Source organism: Microcaecilia unicolor, chromosome 3, assembly GCF_901765095.1.
Source record: "Microcaecilia unicolor chromosome 3, aMicUni1.1, whole genome shotgun sequence".
In the NCBI taxonomy this organism is placed as follows: domain Eukaryota; kingdom Metazoa; phylum Chordata; class Amphibia; order Gymnophiona; family Siphonopidae; genus Microcaecilia; species Microcaecilia unicolor.
In genome coordinates this window covers 28754251-28776448 of record NC_044033.1, presented here as the reverse complement: position 1 = coordinate 28776448, position 22198 = coordinate 28754251, and the positions used below count along the sequence as shown (strand labels likewise).

General features: G+C 43.3%; 1 protein-coding gene across 1 annotated transcript in view; it reads right to left on the bottom strand.

Annotated features, from left to right (window-relative positions):
• CAMKMT (calmodulin-lysine N-methyltransferase) overlaps positions 1-22198 on the bottom strand; it is a 577957-nt gene that overhangs the window by 515921 nt on the left and 39838 nt on the right. The window contains exon 3 of the mRNA XM_030195805.1: positions 9942-10006. Coding sequence (XP_030051665.1) covers positions 9942-10006 — 65 coding nt within the window. The remainder of the gene's footprint in view (positions 1-9941; positions 10007-22198) is intronic.

Here is a 22198-nt window from a genome sequence, read left to right as displayed (position 1 = left end):
CTCGCCTCTGAATACCCAAACTAAACATCCTTGTGGTCTAGTGAACCCCCCACCCCTCCCATGGACTCCACCGGACCTGACCCCCTGATACCTCAACTAAAATCCCTGTTGGTCTTATTTGATTTTTTAAAGAGAGATACACGAGCAAAAAATTAAAACATATACAAAATTGAATAAAGGAGTGACATAAAATTATATGAGATTTATGTGTGTTGGACCAATGATGAAGTAAGGTGAGTCAAGAGCTAAGAACTCTTAACTTATGTGAAATGAGTCACAGCTGAAGGTCCTTTTCACACAGGCAAAGTGGTTTTGAAATCTGAGAAGTGGTAAGTATTGACTGTGCCTAATATAAATGTCTTGTGTGCCAGGATTTTGTAGAATTATGTAAGAACTAATCAAAACAGCAACATGAAGTTGCTGTTTCTGGGAAGTGAGAATGCAAGGGAATGCAAGTGGGAAGGGAGCCTGACGAGGGGAGGTCTCCAGGACATGTTGAGGGAAGGGGATACTGCTATCCACAACTGGAATTAGAAATTCTATCAAGAACAAGTTTAAAACCCACAAATACATTTACAACTTTGTTACAGCTGCAGGATGTCTTGTTATTCTGGAAGATGAGCAGCAGCAGCTCCCTCTGCTGCTTCTCCAGCTCAAGAGCACCAAACATCTCATTCAATCCAACAGCTAACGATTCTGAAGAACCATGAGAGCATTTATGAGAATAGAATCCCCCTATCCAGAGAGGACTATCAAGGGTTAAATGGGTAGAGAAATAACGTGAACTAAGCATAGAATCCTGGGATTAATACACAGTTAACTCATGAGAACTGGTTACTGTGCTGCTGTGTTAAGACGTTTCGCGGTAGGGTCCCTGCATTAACCTTGGCATTACTGAATTTTTCTGCCAGGGGGCGTGGCCTAGGAAGAGAGTGGGCATGGAAGTGATAGCCAGCTAGCAGGTTACACTTACCATGCACTAACCAGCTAAAGCACGGTTAACACAGGAGGCACTTAAAGAGGTGGTAAGTGCTCCCGTGTTAACTGTGGCCAGCGACCACACACTCATTGCCACTGTAACATGGGACCAGCATTAGAAAATGCTGGTTCTACCCCTACTGGGTGCTGCATAAAATCTGCAGCTACTGCATAGTACAGTCCCACATTAAGCTGCAATAACTACTAATTTTTCTGTGGTTTACTAAAGTCCTTGTTTAACTAATCTTTTGACTCTAGAAAAGATTTTGATGCATGAACAGATCTGAAAGAATTAAAACAATAAAGAAAATATAATCTACGGGGGGGTTTCAGTCTATGATGACTTTTTTCTGCGTGCAATCAATGATTGTGATTTGTTGCCGCAGCAGTTGAGACTTCCCCCCCTATTCAATATAGACACTACGGAACTGCTAGTTTGTTTTTTTGAGGTTACTAAAAGAGCCCCATAGTACACAACAGCAGATAAAGACCTCTAGGGTCCATCCAGTCTGCCCAACATACCCCAAATCCCCCCTTGCGGAGCATACATCAGTCTACCCCCAGATCCTGACACCACAGGGAAGGCACAGCCCTACTCTCACCTTCCCCAAATGCAAATGTATTATCTCAGGAAAATATTGGGAGCTTTACTGTTAATCTAAAGCCAAAATCTGACCCCCTTTAGGTGAGTGAGAAAAGACTACAAACATGGAAATGCCAGCTGCCATGTAAAGCATCCCATGATCACAGGGCTTTGAAATGATCTTCCTTCCCTCTGGCTCCTCAGGGACCAAGAAAGTAGGGAGAGTGGTCTCTGACTTCACACGAGTACTGGCCGCCTGGATTCAGCCTAAATGAGATCCCAAACATTTGTGAATCCTCCAGGGCCAGAAAAATACCTACTGTACCTGATTGTACACTGTTTCTAAAGCTTTTGGGCTTGCAGGTGGTATATAAGAAAAAATAAAACACAGATACTTCAGATTGGTGTGACCTTTTTTTCTTAGATACCCGTGTAAATGTGTTATTAGATACCAATCAACTAAATATGGGGGGTTTTTTCAGCCTTTGCATCTTTTGACATTTCTGGCAATTAAACATATATTGGGGGACCAGTTGGAACCCCCTTGATAGATAACTCTTTTTTGAAACTTAGGGACCTGTTTACTAAGCCGCGCTATAAACGTGTAGCATTTTTAGCATGCGCTAAAGCTAGAGACACCCACAGGAATACATGTACATATAAGTACATAAGACCAAAAGTCCATCGAGCCCAGCATCCTGTCCCCAACAGCGGCCAATCCAGGTCAAGGGCACCTGGCAAGCTACCTAAACGTACAAACATTGGAGGAGTAGCCTAGTGGTTAGTGCAGTGGGCTTTGATCCTGGGGAACTGCAGCTCCTTGTGACTCTGGGCAGGTCACTTAACCCTCCATTGCCCCTGGTACAAAATAAGTACCTGAATATATGTAAACCGCTTTGAATGTAGTTGCAAAAACCTCAGAAAGGCGGTATATCAAGTCCCATTTCCCTTCCCTCCCCTATACAAGTTGCTCCCAAAATTGTGGATTTTTCCCCAAGTCCATTTAGTAGCGGTCTATGGACTTATCCTTTAGGAAACCGTCCAACCCCTTTTTAAACTCTGCTAAGCTAACCGCCTTCACCACGTTCCCCGGCAACGAATTCCAGAGTTTAATTACGCGATGGGTGAAGAAAACTTTTCTCCTATTTGTTTTAAATTTACTACACTGTAGTTTCATCGTGTAGTAAATTTAAAACAAATAGAGTTTAACATGCACTAATTTTAGTGCGTGCTAAAAATGCTAGTGCACCTTAGTAAACAGGGCCCTTAGTCTGCACTCCTTAGCTATGTAATAGGCACTTTTACTTTAACTGTTATTTTGATAATTTACCCCTATATTGTGGTCTTTGACTCCTAATTGCGGACTTGGTAATGAGGCTACTCGAATGACACTGTGTGGTTTGAAATGTGTGTATAATAATTTAAAAAAATATATAATTGTGGACTTGAATGAAGTTCTAGTTTAAATTATTGGTTACTGTATATCAGAATAAGTTTTTTTTTTCTTTTTTCTCTTCACTTTGCTGTACAAGTGTTATTGATCAGTTAAAAATTAATAATGTGATAAATAAAAAATGTAAAACCAAGAGATAATACATAGAAATAGGATCTCTTACATGGCGGATGCACACAGAGGTAAACTCTATCAGCGCTGCTTTTAAGGCTCTGAGAAATGTTCCAAAAACCTGGTGGTTGGGAGGCGGGGATAGTGCTGAGCAGACTTATACAGTCTGTGCCAGAGCCGGTGGTGGGAGGCAGGGATAGTGCTGGGCAGACTTATACAGTCTGTGCCAGAGCCGGTGGTGGGAGGCAGGGATAGTGCTGGGCAGACTTATACGGTCTGTGTCAGAGCCGGTGGTGGGAGGCAGGGATAGTGATGTTCGGTTTAACTGTAGTTTATGTTTTAACTAGCCGTTGAGCCCGTAAAAACAGGCTAGTATAGGAAAGGGGGGGGGTTGAAAGCCCCTTCCCGTCGCCGCTGCAAAGCCCCCCCGCCGCCGAGCCCCCCCCCCCCCCCCGAGTCACCGCCACTCCTCCATCCGGCCCGGGCCCTCGCTCCGCTATTGAAACAGGGAGGGAACGCAGCACACAGCTCTACTAAGCTGCCGTCGGCCTTCCTTCTTCTTGTCCGCCTGTGTCCCGCCCTCGTGTGATGTAACGTCGTCGAGGGCGGGACACAGGCAGAGAAGAAGGAAGGAAGGACGGCAGCTCAGCAGAGCTGTGTGCTGCGTTCCCTCGCTGTTTCATTAGCGGAGCGAGGGCCCGGCCGGGTGGAGGGTGGGGGGAGCGTTAGCGACGGCGGTTTCGTCCCTCGCAAATGCGCAGTAGAGACCCTCTCTGTTCCACCCCCATCATAACGTATTGACGCGGGGGCAGGACAGAGAGGGTCTCTACTGCGCATTTGCGAGTGAGTACGACACTCGCCATTTATATGTTTGATTGCTGTAAACTGGGCTGAGCCTCACAGACTGAGCAGTATAAACTGAAGAAAATAAATATTGTAAACAGTTCTCACAATTAGTACACATATTTTTCTTTGCTGTGGATTTTAAAGAAAAAAAAAACAGGTAACAGAACAAAGTTCACCGAACAAATATTCCACTTATGTGTGTCAGGTTTCACAAAAGAATTACTGCAGCTGATGAAGGAACAGCAAAGTCAATCGTATTCAAGGAAAAAAAACATTTCCTACGTTGCTGTGGCCAAAATTAAAGCTCCTTTGTTGCAACTGATCAATTTACTGTGCTGATAAAATGATATCAAAACAAGATTTATTCACAATACTTGCATTTTTTCAGTGCATTAAATACAAAATATATGAACACAAATTACAAATTGAAGTACGCAAACAAAAACAGTAGTGGTATTCACAAGAAGCCTGACTTTGCATGTGGCACAACATGGAGTGAAGGAGTGGCCTAGTGGTTAGGGTGGTGGACTTTGGTCCTGAGGAACTGAGTTCGATTCCCGGCACAGGCAGCTCCTTGTGACTCTGGGCAAGTCACTTAACCCTCCATTGCCTGCCGCATTGAGCCTGCCATGAGTGGGAAAGCGCGGGGTACAAATGTAACAAAAATAAAATAGATACTATTGGAGATTCTACATGGAATGTTGCTACTATTGGAGATTCTACATGGAATGTTGCTATTCCACTAGCAACATTCCATGTAGAAGGCTGTGCAGGCTTCTGTTTCTGTGAGTCTGACGTCCTGCACGTATTAGGAAGAGTGGCCTAGTGGTTAGGGTGGTGGACTTTGGTCCTGAGGAACTGAGTTCGATTCCCGGCACAGGCAGCTCTTTGTGACTCTGGGCAAGTCACTTAACCCTCCATTGCCTGCTGCATTGAGCCTGCCATGAGTGGGAAAGCGTGGGGTACAAATGTAACAAAACAAAAAAAATATATAGAAATGCATTTTCTCCTTTACTGTATAATATCCAAAGACATCCAAGATGTACATTTCCCAAAGCTCACAGTAAAAAAAAAAAAAAAAAAAATTTTTTCAAAGAATTTTCACAAAAAGAATGAGCAGGAAAAGATTTTCTAAAGTCTTGCGGGAAACAAAAACCATAGTAGCAGAAAAATGTCTTGCATCTGGTCCACCAGCTCAGAAACATAATCTGATTAGGGACATCATCGACCAACACCAAAACAGAGAAATTGAAGAAGTTCCAAAACCTATTAAGTACATTTGTTTTCAAACATGAGTTCATACCAGAAACAGACTGCCTTTATAGATAGCTATAGGCGTTTATTTATAAGGTATATGATATTCAGCAAAAATAAATTCTTATAAGTACATAAGTAATGCCACACTGGGAAAAGACCAAGGGTCCATCGAGTCCAGCATCCCGTCCACGATAGCGGCCAATCCAGGCCAAGGGCACCTGGCAAGCTTCCCAAACGTACAAACATTCTAGACGTGTTATTCCTGGAATTGTGGATTTTTCCCAAGTCTGTTTAGTAGCGGTTTATGGACTTGTCCTTTAGGAAACCGTCTAACCCCTTTTTAAACTCTGCCAAGCTAACCGCCTTCACCACGTTCTCCAGCAACGAATTCCAGAGTTTAATTACGCGTTGGGTGAAGAAAAATTTTCTCTGATTTGTTTTAAATTTACTACACTGTAGTTTCATGGCATGCCCCCTAGTCCTAGTATTTTGGAAAGCGTGAACAAACACATCCACCTGTTCCATTCCACTCATCTATATATATAAAACGCAACCCCAACGTTCTGAAGCCTCCACGGAAGTTGAGGCGCCCGAGATATCCGGTGTGCCCTGGAGTGTCTGCACCGCCCTCGCGTCAAAACGTCATGACGTCGAGGGCGGAGCTATAACACTCGAGGCCCGAAACCGAAACGCCACAGGCACGGCCACGGAGGCGCAGCAAACAAAAAAAAAAAAACCCTACCCACACACAGCGACGCCAACACCGAACAAGGCAAGTAGCTCAGAGGGAGGGGGGCCCCTTGCTAGCGCCCGTTTCATTGCCCTCAGAAACGGGCATTTATTCCTAGTTATTTTATATACCTCTATCATGGCTTCCCTCAGCCGTCTCTTCTCCAAGCTGAAAAGCCCTAGCCTCCTTAGTCTTTCTTCATAGGGAAGTCGTCCCATCCCCGCTATGCTGGATAGAATTCTCAAAAATAAAAACTCGCATTTGTTTAGAAAACAAAATTTTGTACTTAGATTTTGGAACTCACCTCTTTAATTAGCCTTGTTATTGTTCTTTCTGTACTCTCTATTTATTGTTATCATCACTGTTATATATTTTTTTCTCCTTTAATTTAACCACACAGGGCCAGATTCTCTATAGGGCGCCTAAAAAATCTGCACGGAACACATTTTCGACTAAACGTATTCTATAAAATTTAGGTGCGGTATATAGATTAGTTGATATCATAGCGCCTAAATCTATGTGCACCCATTTATACCAACAAAACCCTGACGTAAATCCTGGCATGCAGATTTATGCGCACTGGCCCATATTCTATAACTACACACACAAATTTTGGAACGCCCACAAAATGCCCATTTCCCTGCCCATAACCATGCCCCTTTTGAACTCTGCACTTTAGAATTTAGTTTATTACAGAATGTCTTTAGCAAGTTGTGTGCGAAAATTTAATTATTCCAATGAGTGCTCATTATTGCTTGTTAGGTGGTGTTAAAAATGCCGATTGGCTTGTTACGTCAATTAAGTGCCTAGTTATAGAATGAGTCTGGATTCAGCACGGATCTCTAGGCGTGCTATATAGAATGCCCAGGATTATATATTAGTTTGGCAACACATGTACAAATTGTCATACCAATCAAGTTTTCTAAACCTGAATCAAAAGGAAGAGTTCAGGAGAAGATCAATGTACAACACCAAGAACTACTGTAACACAGTCTTCAGAAAACCAAATCTTCACAGCTAGAGCTTTGCAGAATGTTATTAGTTAAATGATTCAAATAGGCTTTTTTGTTTTTTATTTATTTTAAAATTCAAGATTAAGGAGGGAGGTAGTTATCAAGGTGTATCACAGTCCTAAAGTGCATTATTAACATTAGATACCACGGGATGCATAGTAATAAGATGCAAATGCATACAAAGCAGATCATATCTATATAAATCAAATAACGGGCTAAGTTTACTAAGCAGCGCCATGGGCACGTTAGCATTTTTAACGTGCATAAATCGTTAAATGCTAACATGCCCATAGAAATGTATAGGGACGTTAGTGTTTAACGTGCCTTAAATTTACAGGCATGTTAAAAACGCTAACGCACTTTAGTAAACATACCCCAAAGTGTCGTGCAAAGAACACCACAAGCCTCAATATTCCTGGAAAAATGTTAGCAATAAGCTGGCAGTACTTTTCTATCCAAGGAGCATCAAGTTGCAAAGCCATGACCCGATGGTCCTGGGCAGTTTCTTAAAAGTGCCAGGCTGAAGTATTCCCCCCTCCCCCAACTCAATTCCCTCTCTTCTGTCAACTCCCCCACCCTCTTAGGCACTCTCATCCAAGCCTACCTGGCAAATCCTGGGGGGGAGGAAGTCTATTGGCTTTGGGGTAGAAGCAATCCCCGGTTGCTCTTGCCCCTTCTGGTGCCAGGATCAAAAGGGTGCTGGCGACCTCTAACAATAGTTTTGTCTGTTTGCCCTTATAGGGCAGCTTGACCCCTAGCTGTAGTCTCAAAGTACCACGGCTAGGAGTCACTGGCACCATTTTGAACCCAGTACCGGAAGAAGCAGGAGCAACCATGGATCATTCCTACTCTGACCCCAACAGGATCCCACATCCTTTCCGGGATTTGCCAGGTACTCCTGGGAGAGACCTAAGGCAGAATGAAGGAGGAAGTTGTGAGTGTTCAGGAGGGTGGGGGGGGGGGGGAATCTGAGGTTGGGAGAGCCATTTGGGGGGCTCGGAGTTGGAGGAGGGCCATGGGGGAAGATTTTGCAAAAGGGGAGGGGAATACTTCAGCCTGGCCCCTTTAAGAAACAGCCTGGGAATATCAGGCCGCAAATTTACAGCCTGTGCTCCTGAGGCAGCAAAATAGTACTGTTTGCGAGGTTGATCACGAGCAGCCTTATTTTTGTACCATGAGAGTGCCTAACTTTCTGTACTGGACACCACTGGTTAGTCACTCCTGTGAGAAACAAAGGTGTGGTAAAAGCCCAATCCCTCTTAAAGATACTAAGTCAATTTTGTCACAGAAAAAAGAAAGGTATCTAGGCTATGGGAAACACAGACTTGGATTTTGCATCAACCAAACATAAATTAATTAGTTCAAATAAATTGTGTAATGGCATTGTATAAAGATCAAAAGCAGAGTTTCCTGATTTCGAGTCAACTGCAGATAGACATATACTGTTGTAGGATTTTTTTTTGTTTGTTTTATAATAGCTTGCATTTGGCTATCATCCCAGGAATATTTGTTTCTTAAATTCTCTATTTCCCAGCTAGTGCACACCCTGCACCTCATTTAGAAGGAAGAGTGGTCTACAAGTACAACACTGGGCTATGAATCGAGAAAAACCCTAGACCATGAATTCAAGACTTGTCACTAACTCTATGTGAGGTACATTACTACTACTACTACTACTTAACATTTCTAGAGCGCTACTAGGGTTACGCAGCGCTGTACAATTTAACAAAGAGAGACAGTCCCTGCTCAAAGAGCTTACAATCTAATAGACATTGACCAGAAAAACAAACTTAAGATACAAGCCCTGGTTTTCACTGGGTTTCCAAGGACAAGGAAGATAAAGTGATTCATCCAAAACCACACAGTTTGAACTTACATCCTAGGATTTTTCTCAAATCATAGTCTAGTGTTCAACTACTAGATTACTTTTCCTTTCCAATGGGGTAAAAGTGATGCACGCATACACTCACACACTGCTCTCTTTGGCACAAATCAAGTACTACGGCAAGCATTAACAGTAAATTTGTGAGAGTGAGATTCGTTCTTGTCATGGTATGTGCAAAAGTAACTCTATAATGCAAAACTCAAACTTAATTGAATGACAATTCCATAGACTTAGAAAGTTTGAACTGATAGTTTGCGGGTGTCTCTCCAAAATAAACAAATTAAATCAAACGGAACCTCAAATCTCCCGATAGGGGAAACATACAGATGTATCAGTTTGGTTTGCTTGACTTAGGAGGTACTATAGGGGGGTAGGTTAATGCAGTCTCTAGTATTTACTTGAGTTTGATTCAGTCTAATTTAGTTTGGTGTTTGGTGTCCCTCACTAGGCAATCAGCAAAGCGATAAGGGTTTTTTTTTTAATCACTTGATTTTCTCACTTATAGTGAGTTTTTGCGACCGATTGGTTTTTCTCTTTTTCTCCTTGCTGGAACCAATGATATTAATGGACTCCTAAATCGATAGAGGGTTCTTGATACATTTGTATGTTTCCCCTATCGGGAGATTTGAGGTTCCGTTTGGTTTAATTTGTTTATATTGGAGAGACACCCGCAAACTATCAGTTCAAACTTTCTACGTCTAGGGAATGTGCAAAATTAACCCATTTGGAGAAACCGACCCCGAGAAAAAAATTCAAAGCGAGAAGGGACCACTGGTCAGCACATGTCTGGTCAGGCCCAGATATTCATTACTGGTGCTGGACGTGGCCTGGCATTGAATATCCTGGTCTAATTTAGCTGGTGACAATGAGCACTTGAAAAATGCTGACCACCTCCAGCTGAACATTGACCAGTTTGAAATTTATGGTTTCCAAGTAAGACATTGTGCCTGCTGCAGTGTATCAAAAAATAAATGTTTCTTTTGTTCTTTGTGCAACACAATAAGGTAAATTGTGTTTTCCACATGAATTACATCTTTTAGAAAAAAATATTAAAATGTAAAAAGAAGCTAGGATTGGTTACTTACAGACATTTCCCGTATTGTCAAAACTGGTAAGAATATCTTCAACATTTAAAGGTTCGGCATTATGCCTACAAAACATAAAAGAAAAGATTTTGGAGGGGGCATTTTATGACTCAAAGAATCATCAAATATCAAAATACAACTTTATTTTCCTCAGCTCTAGTTCTCACAATTAGATGCTAGCATCCTTTCAACCCTATCTCTGTGTTCAAGGATAGAATGCAATCAGAATGCTAGTAAAGAGTTTTACCCACTAGAGGGAGTGAAGTACATTGATCATCTCCTCATCTTGAATGAATTGAAAATCTGAGGAGAAATTCTTTTCAAGAAAATCACCTCTGTTCTTTACAACCGTATTAGTACTAGGCAATACTAAGAGCTAACAGCAGATAATAAAGCCAAGCCCATAGAACAGACAGGGGAAAGTGTAGATTTTTAACAAATTTTAAACCAGTTTACTAAGGCATAGCAAAACAGTGCTAATAATAGTTTTAATAAATCTCGTGGGCATTTTTATTGCACTGCTATAGCCAGGAAAATCACACTTTTTGGTTACAGCAACATGCAATCAAAACCCGGCTCATTACGTTTGAAAATGTATACAGCCCTGAAGAACCTTATTTTCTCCTTTCTTTTGCACCCCTCCATGACCAAATTAACTGAGGAAAAATATTGATTTCTGCTGGCCTTTCCCCCCACTCTTGGCATAATATTCTACCCAATCTCCAGCAGCCCCGTCCTCCCAATGGAGGATAACTTAAGCCCCATAGACAACGGGATCGGCCTGTACCATTTTGACTTTCTCCTCTCCTAACTCCACATACACCCTATCCCGTGACCTCCACTCATGGGGCACTCTGCTCTCATATGTGTCCCTCCCATCCATCACTTGCACAGTTCTATACTCCACACACACACACACACACTGCACACCTGGAACAGTCTTCCTGGACTGGTGCATCATAGCCATTTGCTCACCATTTCAAGATCACCTACAAACCTATCTTCTTTAAGATTGCTTTTAAATCTTACACTCCAAAAATTACACTTTTAGAAGATCTGGCTACCCTTTTCCCGGTATGGATGAAGGTAATTTCAGCTATTTTATCTATGGGAGAGCCTCAAATAATACAATAAGAGTAATTATTGACATGTGACATTTGCTTGTTTGCTTTAAAACATTTTCAATTTGGTTTGATACCAGTTAGTCTTATGTTGAAATGGGGAGACAGGAAGGTGCTTTGATATGGTTATGTTGCTTTTTCAAGTTTGCTTTATGCTGTTTTGCACAACATTAGGTTAGATACTTATGGATTCGAGACCAAAAGATGTATTTAAATGTTATCCCAACATTGTTCGGCCTACTACTACTATTTATCATTTCTATAGCGCTACAAGGCGTACGCAGCGCTGCACAAACATAGAAGAAAGAAAGTCCCTGCTCAAAGAGCTTACAATCTAATAGACAAAAAATAAAGTAAGCAAATCAAATCAATTAATGTGTACGGGAAGGAAGAGAGGAGGGTAGGTGGAGGCGAGCAATGTTAGAGGTGGGCTTTCAGTCTAGATTTAAAGGTGGCCAAGGATGGGGCAAGACGTAGGGGCTCAGGAAGTTTATTCCAGGCGTAGGGTGCAGCGAGACAGAAGGCGCGAAGTCTGGAGTTGGCAGTAGTGGAGAAGGGAACAGATAAGAAGGATTTATCCATGGAGCGGAGTGCACGGGAAGGGGTGTAGGGAAGGACGAGTGTGGAGAGATACTGGGGAGCAGCAGACTGAGTACATTTATAGGTCAGTAGAAGAAGTTTGAACAGGATGCGAAAACGGATAGGGAGCCAGTGAAGCAACTTGAGGAGAGGGGTAGTATGAGTAAAGCAACCCTGGCGGAAGACGAGACGGGCAGCAGAGTTTTGAACCGACTGGAGAGGGGAAAGGTGACTAAGTGGGAGGCCAGCAAGAAGCAGATTGCAGTAGTCTAAACGAGAGGTGACAAGGGTGTGGATGAGGGTTTTGGTAGAGTGCTCGGAAAGAAAGGGGCGGATTTTACGGATGTTGTAAAGAAAGAAACGACAGGTCTTGGCAATCTGCTGGATGTGAGCAGGCAAGATTAGCCCAAGATATTCCAGGCTGGGCCATGTCCAGGTACCAGCACTGAATATCTGGGGATAACTGAAAAGTGCGCTTGCTGTCAGAACTTATACAGATCCCAGACTATATTTAGCCGAGGTCTGCATAAGTCAGTTATGCAGGTCTAAGCTGATTATTTCTTGGACCCACATAATTGCAGAGGAACCTCAGCCCTAGTCACGATCTCCCCTCCCTCTTATCTCCTGAAATAACAGGTCACTGGGCCAATCTCCCACCTCCACTCCCACTCCTATAGGCCGGCCATGTGGGCCTACATTTGCAGCTACCTGGTGGTATAGGGGAAATAAAAGCAGGACTGATGCCCACTCACTCCTGCCAGACACAGCTGCCTCATCAAAATGGCTGCCATGACCTCCAGTGACAGCTTGGCAGTACCTCCAATGACCTGCGGCTTTGGGAAAGGGGATTGAGACAGAAGAGCAGCCGGAACCCCTCAGGTGAGGCCCAGAGGATAACCAGGCCCCAGCCAATATTCATACCAGTGCCCGATTACCTCTACGTCTAAAGTTAGGACAGCCTTTTTGCTGTCCTAACTTTAGTAGCTTACTTAAGTAGTTAGAAGTCTGAATATGGTCGCTAACCAGTTAAATCCTCCCAAGCACCACCCATGGACCATCCTAGCTCTAACTGAACAATGCAGGGGTGGTCTGTGGTGATATTCGGCAGCATTGTCCGGTTAAATGCGCTGAATATCAGCACTTAAGCAGACATAAATGATCTAAGTAGGAAGGAGCTTCTCCTGCCCATTAAAATGGCTTTGAATATTGGACCCAATATTTTTATTTTTTACATTAAGGCACAGGGTAGATCTGTGGCTATTGTAACCGATCCTTCCAATAAAAATCTTAATTTTCCATGACCATAGCCTTGTCTATTTTAACCATCTTTACTATAATAAGTACATTCCATGAAACCTCTCATTTGTCTTCTTTTTTTGTGTCTTGACTAGATTACATTTGGCAGAGCAGGAAATCTCTTTGGTATTTGTTTATTACATTTATACCCCACATTTTCCCACCTATTTGCAGGCTCAATGTGGCTTACATGGTGCCGGAGAGGTGTTGGTAGACTCCGGAGCAAATTACAAGGTTAAGTTGTGGTAGGAAAAGGTTCCTGTGGTGGTACCACATGATGGAAGTCAAGAACAGATGGGGTTGTTTGGTGATCATTACGAGCTGTAGTATTATGGTGTTGTGAGGTTCATGCATTTATGTTGGGTCGGAAGGGTATGCCTTTTGAAACAGGCAAGTTTTTAGTCTTTTCCTGAATTGGAGGTGATCGTACGTGGATTTCACGGCTTTTGCTAGAGCGTTCCACAGTTGTGTGCTGATGTAGGAAAAACTGGATGCGTAAGTAGATTTGTATTTTAGTCCTTTGCAGCTTGGAAAGTTGAGATTTAGGTATTTACGAGCTGATTCGGTTATGTTTCTGGTTGGTAGGTCGATCAAGTCTGTCATATATCCCAGTGCTTCGCCATAGATGATTTTGTGAACCATAGTGCAAATTTTGAAGGCGATGCGTTCTTTCTATGTGTTTGTTACAGTACTGAATATGTCCAGTAACACTTTAGAAACAAGTAGTAGTAGTAGATCAGAGCTACACTGATATGCTGAGGCTACTAATAATAATAATTTGGAAGCATATATATATATATATATATATATATATATAATATTAATGAACAATGAAGAAATGCGTTCTGGGAGAAGAGCAGTTTGATCTTTCCTTCTATCATACACGTATAGAACTTTATGGAAGGAAATATCATTCAGTCAATCTTGGCTTTCCAGCATAGCCAAGCATCTGAAGTAGTAAGACCAGCTGGTAGGCAAAGAGAGGTTTAAAAACAAAATCCTGAAGATATATCCTTTAAGTTACATTATATGGATTCATCAAGCAATGGGTAACCATTTTCTAAAGAACATACAGGACAAGAATCTTAAGTAGTATGGTAGTTGAAATACCCCCATTTCTCTAATAGGAAAAAAGGCCTCTGCATATTTTAGTCATTCAGACAAGAATGTACTTCTCAGGCTGAGAAAAAGCTGAAACACCTGATGCCAAGAAATGGAAAAGGCAGGACTCCTTTCTCTGCATATGACTCCAGTTGCCATGGGGACTGCTTAAAGTATAGCCCCGCGCTCTTGACCTAATGCTTGTCTTTTCAGTGCAGCAGAATGGACATAAGACCAAGTGTGACTTTATGTACCTTTCTCACTAAGAGCTAGTCTAACCTGAAAAATGGGTCAGGGACGATACTACAAACAACTTAAAAAGGAAAAAAAAATGGCAGTTTAATTTCTTTTAAGAGCAAATGGATGTTCTTCAAGACAAGAATAAGAGTTTGACCAATGAGGAAGAGGTTTTATAAACATTTCCCTTAAAACCTTGTCAACAAATATTTTAGCTTTGGAATGGCAGTGTGGTGACCTACGAAGAGCTTTATAAGGCACCTTGCTTATCAATTTGCCTTATGCGCTCTCAGCGACAGGATACAAAATTAATGTGTCTGTTCAGAATATCCATTAAGATCTATAAGTGTTCATATGTCTAAGTCTGAGCACAGCATGATGAGCACTTCTGCCAATTTAACCTCTGTGTAATAAGTATATTCTTATTTTTCCTCATGTTGACATCACTCTCCCTGCTCTCATCATCCCAGCTTCACACAACTTCTGTACCATCATTCCTGTGTGGACTGCTTCTATAGAAGGATTCATGCTCAAGAGACCACAGAAAACTAGCCAAAAGAACTTATTTTGCAGGCTTGGTGAGAGATGTGAAAACTAAAACACATGCTCTCTTTCTTTCTCCTCGACCCTTCCCATTAAAAAGCAAGCCCTCTTGTGGCTGAGGATACAAACAGCCTCCCTAGGTGACTCTACTTCCAACAATCATCTAATATAATAAAACGCACCGTGAACGTTCCAATGAGGACAACGTTCTGAAAGGGTTCGTGGGGTTCGTGGGGTTCGTGGCGTTCGTGTTGTGAAGCCAGCAAGCCGTCTCTGCCCCGCCCTCGCGTCTAAACAAACAAATCCGGAAGCGAAGCGTCAGGGAAGGAGGCGGCGCTCCCGACGTCTACCCTTCAGCTAGACGTCGGGAGCGCCGCCTCCTTCCCTGACGCTTCGCTGCACGAACCGCCACGGAGGTAAAGTTAAAAAGAATAAAAAAAAGGGATGCATGGATGCGAAGGGGGGGGGGGGGGGGGGGAAGAGGGCGGCCCAGGCTGGGACATGGCAGAGAGAGTAGCATGGATGCGAGGGGGGGGGGGGTCATGGAAGGGCGAGAGGGGACTTGCTGGAAAAGGATGAATGGAGGCGGCAGGGGACAGAGGAGTATGGATGGGTATGGATTAGGAGGGCAGGGCACAGGGAGAGAGGGGAATTACTGGAAATGGATGAATGGAGGGGGCAGGGGACAGAGGAGTATGGATGGGCATGGATTGGGAGGGCAGGACTCAGGGAGAGAGGGAAATTGCTGGATAGGGAAAAATGGAGGGGCCAGGTGACAGATGAGCATGGATGGGCATGGATTGGAAGGGCAGGACTCAGGGAGAGGGGAATTGCTGGATAGGGATGAATGGAGGGGACAGATGGGCATGGATGGATATGGATTGCAGAGCAGGCCTCAGGCAGAGAGGGCAAATGCTGGATAGGGAAAAATGGAGGGGCCAGGTGACAGAGGAGCATGGATGGGCATGGATTGGAAGGGCAGGACTCAGGGAGAGGGGAATTGCTGGATAGGGATGAATGGAGGGGACAGATGGGCATGGATGGATATGGATTGCAGAGCAGGCCTCAGGCAGAGAGGGCAAATGCTGGATAGGGAAAAATGGAGGGGCCAGGTGACAGAGGAGCATGGATGGGCATGGATTGGAAGGGCAGGACTCAGGGAGAGGGGAATTGCTGGATAGGGATGAATGGAGGGGACAGATGGGCATGGATGGATATGGATTGCAGAGCAGGCCTCAGGCAGAGAGGGCAAATGCTGGATAGGGAAAAATGGAGGGGCCAGGTGACAGATGAGCATGGATGGGCATGGATTGGAAGGGCAGGACTCAGGGAGAGGGGAATTGCTGGATAGGGATGAATGGAGGGGACAGATGGGCATGGATGGATATGGATTGCAGAGCAGGCCTCAGGCAGAGAGGGGAAATGCTGGATAGGGAAAAATGGAGGGGCCAGGTGACAGAGGAGCATGGATTGGAAGGGCAGGACTCAGGGAGAGGGGAATTGCTGCATAGGGATGAATGGAGGGGACAGATGGCCATGGATGGATATGGATTGCAGGGCAGGCCTCAGGCAGAGAGGGGAAATGCTGGGTAGGGATGAATGGAGGGGGCAGGTGACAGACAAACATGGATGGCCATGGATTGGGAGGGCAGGGCTCAGGGACAGAGGGGAATTGCTGGAAAAGGATGAATGGAGGGGGCAGGGGACAGATGGCCATGGATTGGGAGGGCACGGCTCACACTCTCTCTCTCATATACAATGTCTTTCTGACTCTCACTCTCACACACTGTCTCACACAGTATCACATTCACTCTCTATGTGCCACACAGTCACTCACACACTCGCTTGGTGTCATACACTCACTCTCACAGAGAATCTGTGTCTCACACACACACTCTCTCTGTTGCCCAGACACACACACTCTCTCTCACACTGTGTCTCACATACACACACTCTCATTCTCACACACACTCTCTCACAAACACACTCACACCCAGACTCACTCTCTCTCTCACACACTCACACTTTCACTCTGACTCTCAAACAGTCACTCTCACATACTCTCCCAAACATACACACTCCAAGGAAAACCTTGCTAGCGCCCGTTTCATTTGTGTCAGAAACGGGCCTTTTTTACTAGTAAAGATTATAAAACCCGAGATGAAAAAGAAACCGAACCTCCTGGACAACAAAAATTATTAGGGACAAAATCCAAAAATCTCAGCCCTGTCCCCACGCCTGATTTTGGAGAATCCATGGATAGCACCTAATCAGTCCCTGCATTTCACCAAATCATTCCCTGCATTTCACTGAAGTGGAAGGCAGCTGCTCTGCTGTGGAAGCTCAAGAAACATCTAGGGTGCTTGTGAGTGGGGTAAGCCCAAATGTTACAGCTACAACTGCAACTGTTTTGGATAACAGCAGTAAGAAACCTCCTTTAGCTAAACCTGACCTGGTTACTTTGGACAGGGCGGTTTCAAAACGTTTGCTTGGATACTCATCAAGGTCTTAAGTCTCAAGAAGAGTTAATGGATTGTAAGGCACAAGGACAAGTTTCGTGTCAGAAAATGAATATAATTCCATCTACACAAACAAGTAACATAGTAACATAGTAGATGACGGCAGAAAAAGACCTGCATGGTCCATCCAGTCTGCCCATGACAAACTCATATGTGTATACCTTACCTTGAATTTGTACCTGTCCTTTTCAGGGCACAGACTATATAAGTCTGCCCAGCAGTATTTCCCGCCTCCCAACCACCAGTCCCGCCTCCCATCACCGGCTCTGGTACAGACCGTATAAGTCTGCCCTCCCCTATCCTCGCCTCCCAACCACCACCTCCTCTTCCCCCCAACTGCTCCGCCACCCAATTTCAGCTAAGCTTCTGAGGATCTATTCCTTCTGCACAGGATTCCTCTATGCATATCCCACGCATGTTTGAACTCCGTTACCGTTTTCATCTCCACCACCTCCCGCGGGAGGGCATTCCAAGCGTTCACCACCCTCTCCATGAAAAAATACTTCCTGATATCTTTCCTGAGTCTGCCCCCCTTCAATCTCATTTCATGTCCTCTTGTTCTACCGCCTTCCCATCTCCGGAAAAGATTCGTTTGCGGATTAATACCTTTCAAATATTTGAACGTCTGTATCATATCACCCCTGTTCCTCCTTTCCTCCAGGGTGTACATGTTCAGGTCAGCAAGCCTCTCTTCATACGTCTTGGAACGTAAATCCCATACCATCCTCTTAGCTTTTCTTTGCACCGCTTCCATTTTTTTAACATCCTTCGTAAGATACGGCCTCCAAAACTGAACACAATACTCCAGGTGGGGCCTCACCAACGTCTTATACAGGGGCATTAAAACCTCCTTTCTTCTGCTGGTCACTCCTCTCTCTATACAGCCTAGCAATCTTCTAGCTACTGCCACCCCAAGTCTGGTCCAGGATAAATTTAATGGTTCATACAAAGATGAAGTTGGTGGAAAATCATTTCTGGACTTTAGATTTGAGAACTATTAACTTTCCTAAGGTTTATGTTTTATGAGAACTTACTATACTGCCTTATCTGGCACACAGGTCAAGACGGTTTACATACTAACAAAACAAAAAAAAACACATTATATATCATGATAGAATAGAGCACTATAATCAGCTATTATATGCCAGGAACCACCGTATATGACTCAACCAAGGAACAAGTCACCATAAGCCAGATGGAAGAAATGACTTTTAAGAGTCATTTTAAACCTCTTAAATGATGTTTCCATGCATAGCAAAGGTGAAAGGGAATTCCAGAGGCACAGGGTTAAGGTCCCTTTAACATCACCAACAGATACTTAAAAATAAATATTTGAGTGAAGTTTTGGAGATCGAGCAGGAGAGGGTGCCACCTATGAGTACAGTTTTATTTCCCAACTGGGAAAAGGGCTCCTAAAACTGGTTCATCTCCATCGGCTGATGTTTCTGTGAACAATCTGGATTTTTCCAGGATTCTAGAGGAATCAGGAAGTGAAAAGCTAAATAGAGTTACATCGTACCTGAAGACTGGAAGGTGGCCAACATGATCTGTGAAATTACAAACCAGTAAGCCTAACATCAGTGCCAGGCAAAATGACAGAAACTATTATAAAGAATAAAATTACTGAACACATAGACAAGAGCAGATACTAAGTGAAGCGATAGGGAGGGGTCAGGTAGTTCAGATGGGGGCGTCTCAGGGAGTGGGTGGGAATGTGAGGTAGAAGAGGGTTGCAGTCTATCATGGGATTGGGAGGACAGGGATAGTCAGGAGGATTTTTATGGCTTGGATGGGTGTCTGGAGTTGGTTGGTGGGAGAAGGGTCTCTTGATGTCACAGGGAATCATTTTCAGGAGCACTTCTATCAGGGAGCTGGTTTCTGGGATGGCTCTTCCTTTTTTGCTTACATTTACTGGTTCTTGATCCCTGGATTTGGAAGGATAGCCTAGGATAAAATTATTGGAATGTGGGTGGGATAAATTCTCCAATTAGATTGTAAGCTCTTTGAGCAGGGACTGTCTTTCTTCTATGTTTGTGCAGCGCTGCGTATGCCTTGTAGCGCTATAGAAATGCTAAATAGTAGTAGTAGTAGTAGTAGTAATTAAAAGGTCAAACATTTTGCACAATCATAGAGGCAGAGAGCGGATGTCACCTTTTTGCAAAAACTCATATGAATGATGTAGAACATGACAAATTGAAAATGTGGTGGGAAGGGTGTGTGTGGCAGCATCAGCACAAGGCAAAAGAGGTGGGCTGGCAATCCTTTTCAGGCACAGGATGAAAGACTAGGTTAAGACTTCAGACAGACACAGGAGGGCATTATGTGATGCGGAGCTTCTTTAAATATAAAGGAGGTGCTTTTGGGCAGTGTATATGCACCTAATCAGTTGGATAAATCCTTTTATAAGGCTTTAACCTCCTCTTTAATGAAAATCTGTACTGTGGAGATCCAAGATGGCGGCGTCCTGGTAAGACGCAGTGAGTCGCGCTCTTCCTGAATTCAGCATGCCTAAACGAAGAGGGAAGATAATGGCCAGAGCCTCCCCACTGTCTTCCCCGTTACCTGGTCCAATTGATCGTTTTGTGCGTCCACTGGGTGCTGGTCAAATTGGCGGAACGCCTCCGGTAGGGAACGCTGGCAGTCGGGAGATTTCAGCATCCCCCGGCTTTGAAACAACTTTGAGCCCCGCCATGCGCACTCCACCTCCTCAACCGATAGGTGCTAGCTCCTTCCTATCGGAACCGACAGGGTCGCCCCAAGTGGGAGTTAAGGGCCCAGAAGAACGTTTGTTGGAGATGCCTGTAATAACAACGGAAGGAGCGGAGGGCAGTTTGCCCGAGGTGTCGCCACGGAATGAGGGGAGAGAAACTGAGGGACAAAGCGAGATTCATGGTCAGATCTCTGAAAGGTACGAACTTCCTAAAGAGTTATTAGTCAAACCAAAGGAAGTAACGTTGGATGCATTATGGGATCTTATGTCCACCTTGGGGCAAACATTTATTAAGCAGACTAATGAATTAGCACCGAGAGTAAAATCTTTGGAATTTGCTTTACAGAAGAGAGAGGAAGATATTAAGACTTTGGAAATTAAAATGGATAAAATAGATCAAAAAATTGTGAAGTTAGAAACACTACAGCCAATGATGGCAAAAGATTTGACGAATCTCAGACAGAGAATGGAAGCGTTTGACAATTATACAAAAAATCACAATCTGAGACTCGTTAATTTTCCCCGAGTATTAAATGTTGCTCCTCTTGATATGTTGAAACGTTACCTGCATGATGTTTTGAATATACCGGATCAGAATATGCCACCATTTTCCTATGCATACTATATCCCAGGAAAGGACACAAACTCTGTAAATGAACAGCCTATAGACGTTTCTCTTTTGCTTGAAACTTCTGACTCTGAAATGGCAACTGCCGCCACCTTAGTGGTGACGGTTGCCTTATTGCCCGACAAAGATTGGATCTTCCATTTGTTTTTTCGAAATAGGGACAAACTTTTTCTAGGGTTTAAAATATTACTTTTTCCTGATGTCTCTAAGGAGACTAGACGACGGAGGAAACAATTTTTGCTCCTCAAACCTGAAATCTTACACTTGGGGGGTACCTTTTTTTTAAGATACCCATGCAAGTGCATAGTAACGCTTGAGGGGAAAAAATATGTATTTACAGAGCCTGCTCATGTCTCAGCGCTAGTAAACTCAGTGAAAAAGGATAAGCGCTAAGATAAGATATCAACACCACTTTCCAGAGATACCATTATTTTGTCTTATGTTATGATTATTAATTGTTCTCCCTATATTTTCCGAATTCTTGGATTTCAATTTATGGACTTGAGTGTCAAATTTCCATTGCTGAGTTAATTTTTTTTTTTCCTTTAATTTTTATTCAAATGTATTGATGCTTTTCCCACACAAGATGTTTCTTGTACAATAAAGTTGAAATGAATAAATAAATAATAATAATAAAAAAAGAAAATCTGTACTGTTAGGAAGTAATTTCAAAACTGCTTGGGATCCAGATCTGGATAAGCCATGTAACCCAAGATGACAGTCAGCCAAAGAAAGCAAAGGAATGCCTAACATGCATCATATTTTGGATCTTATAACTAGAAAAGGGCTCAGGCTACGCAGTCCAGAATTGATTATTTGTTGACTTCCACAATGTTATTGACATCCATCACTAGGATAGAGATTGGGCCCTCATGCTGTTTCCAACCATGCCATGATATGGATAGACTGGCTTCTGCAGGGGATCAGGCAGAGGACAGCTAGATGGATTTTCCCATTGATGTTATACAAAGACCCTAAATTCAGGAACACTTATTTGAGAACTGGAGGTCTTAAAAACTTACTAATCTTAAATAAGAGACTGATCTTCTCTACTGGAAAACGGAAAAAGTTGTTCTTCATGGGGAGATTATTAGCTACACTTCTCATGCTCAAGAGCGAGGGATCAGGAGATCTTACACTTGGAACATCAGCTTCGGTCCATGAGAATGCGTTATGGTCAGACGCATAAAGCGATCATAAACAACAGGTGTTCCATTTGCAGGTTGAAATGAATGAGTTAATACATCAAAGATTGACTACATTTCTGGCTTATTACAAATTTCAGTTATATAGAATTTTTAGTTCACTTGGAAAACAATTCTGGTCCTACAAGTTCAGATGAGATAGAGGGATCATACAGATGGTATTTGTAAGATCCTATGCTCCTCCTTCAAATGATGGATTGCAAAGTCAGGGCTGACTACAAGTGCCAACCTCCATGAAGAGTCTTTACTCAGGTAGAATTACATAAATTGTGTGAGGGGAGGAGGGCAGAGATTGATTTCTCCCCTTTGTATAAAATG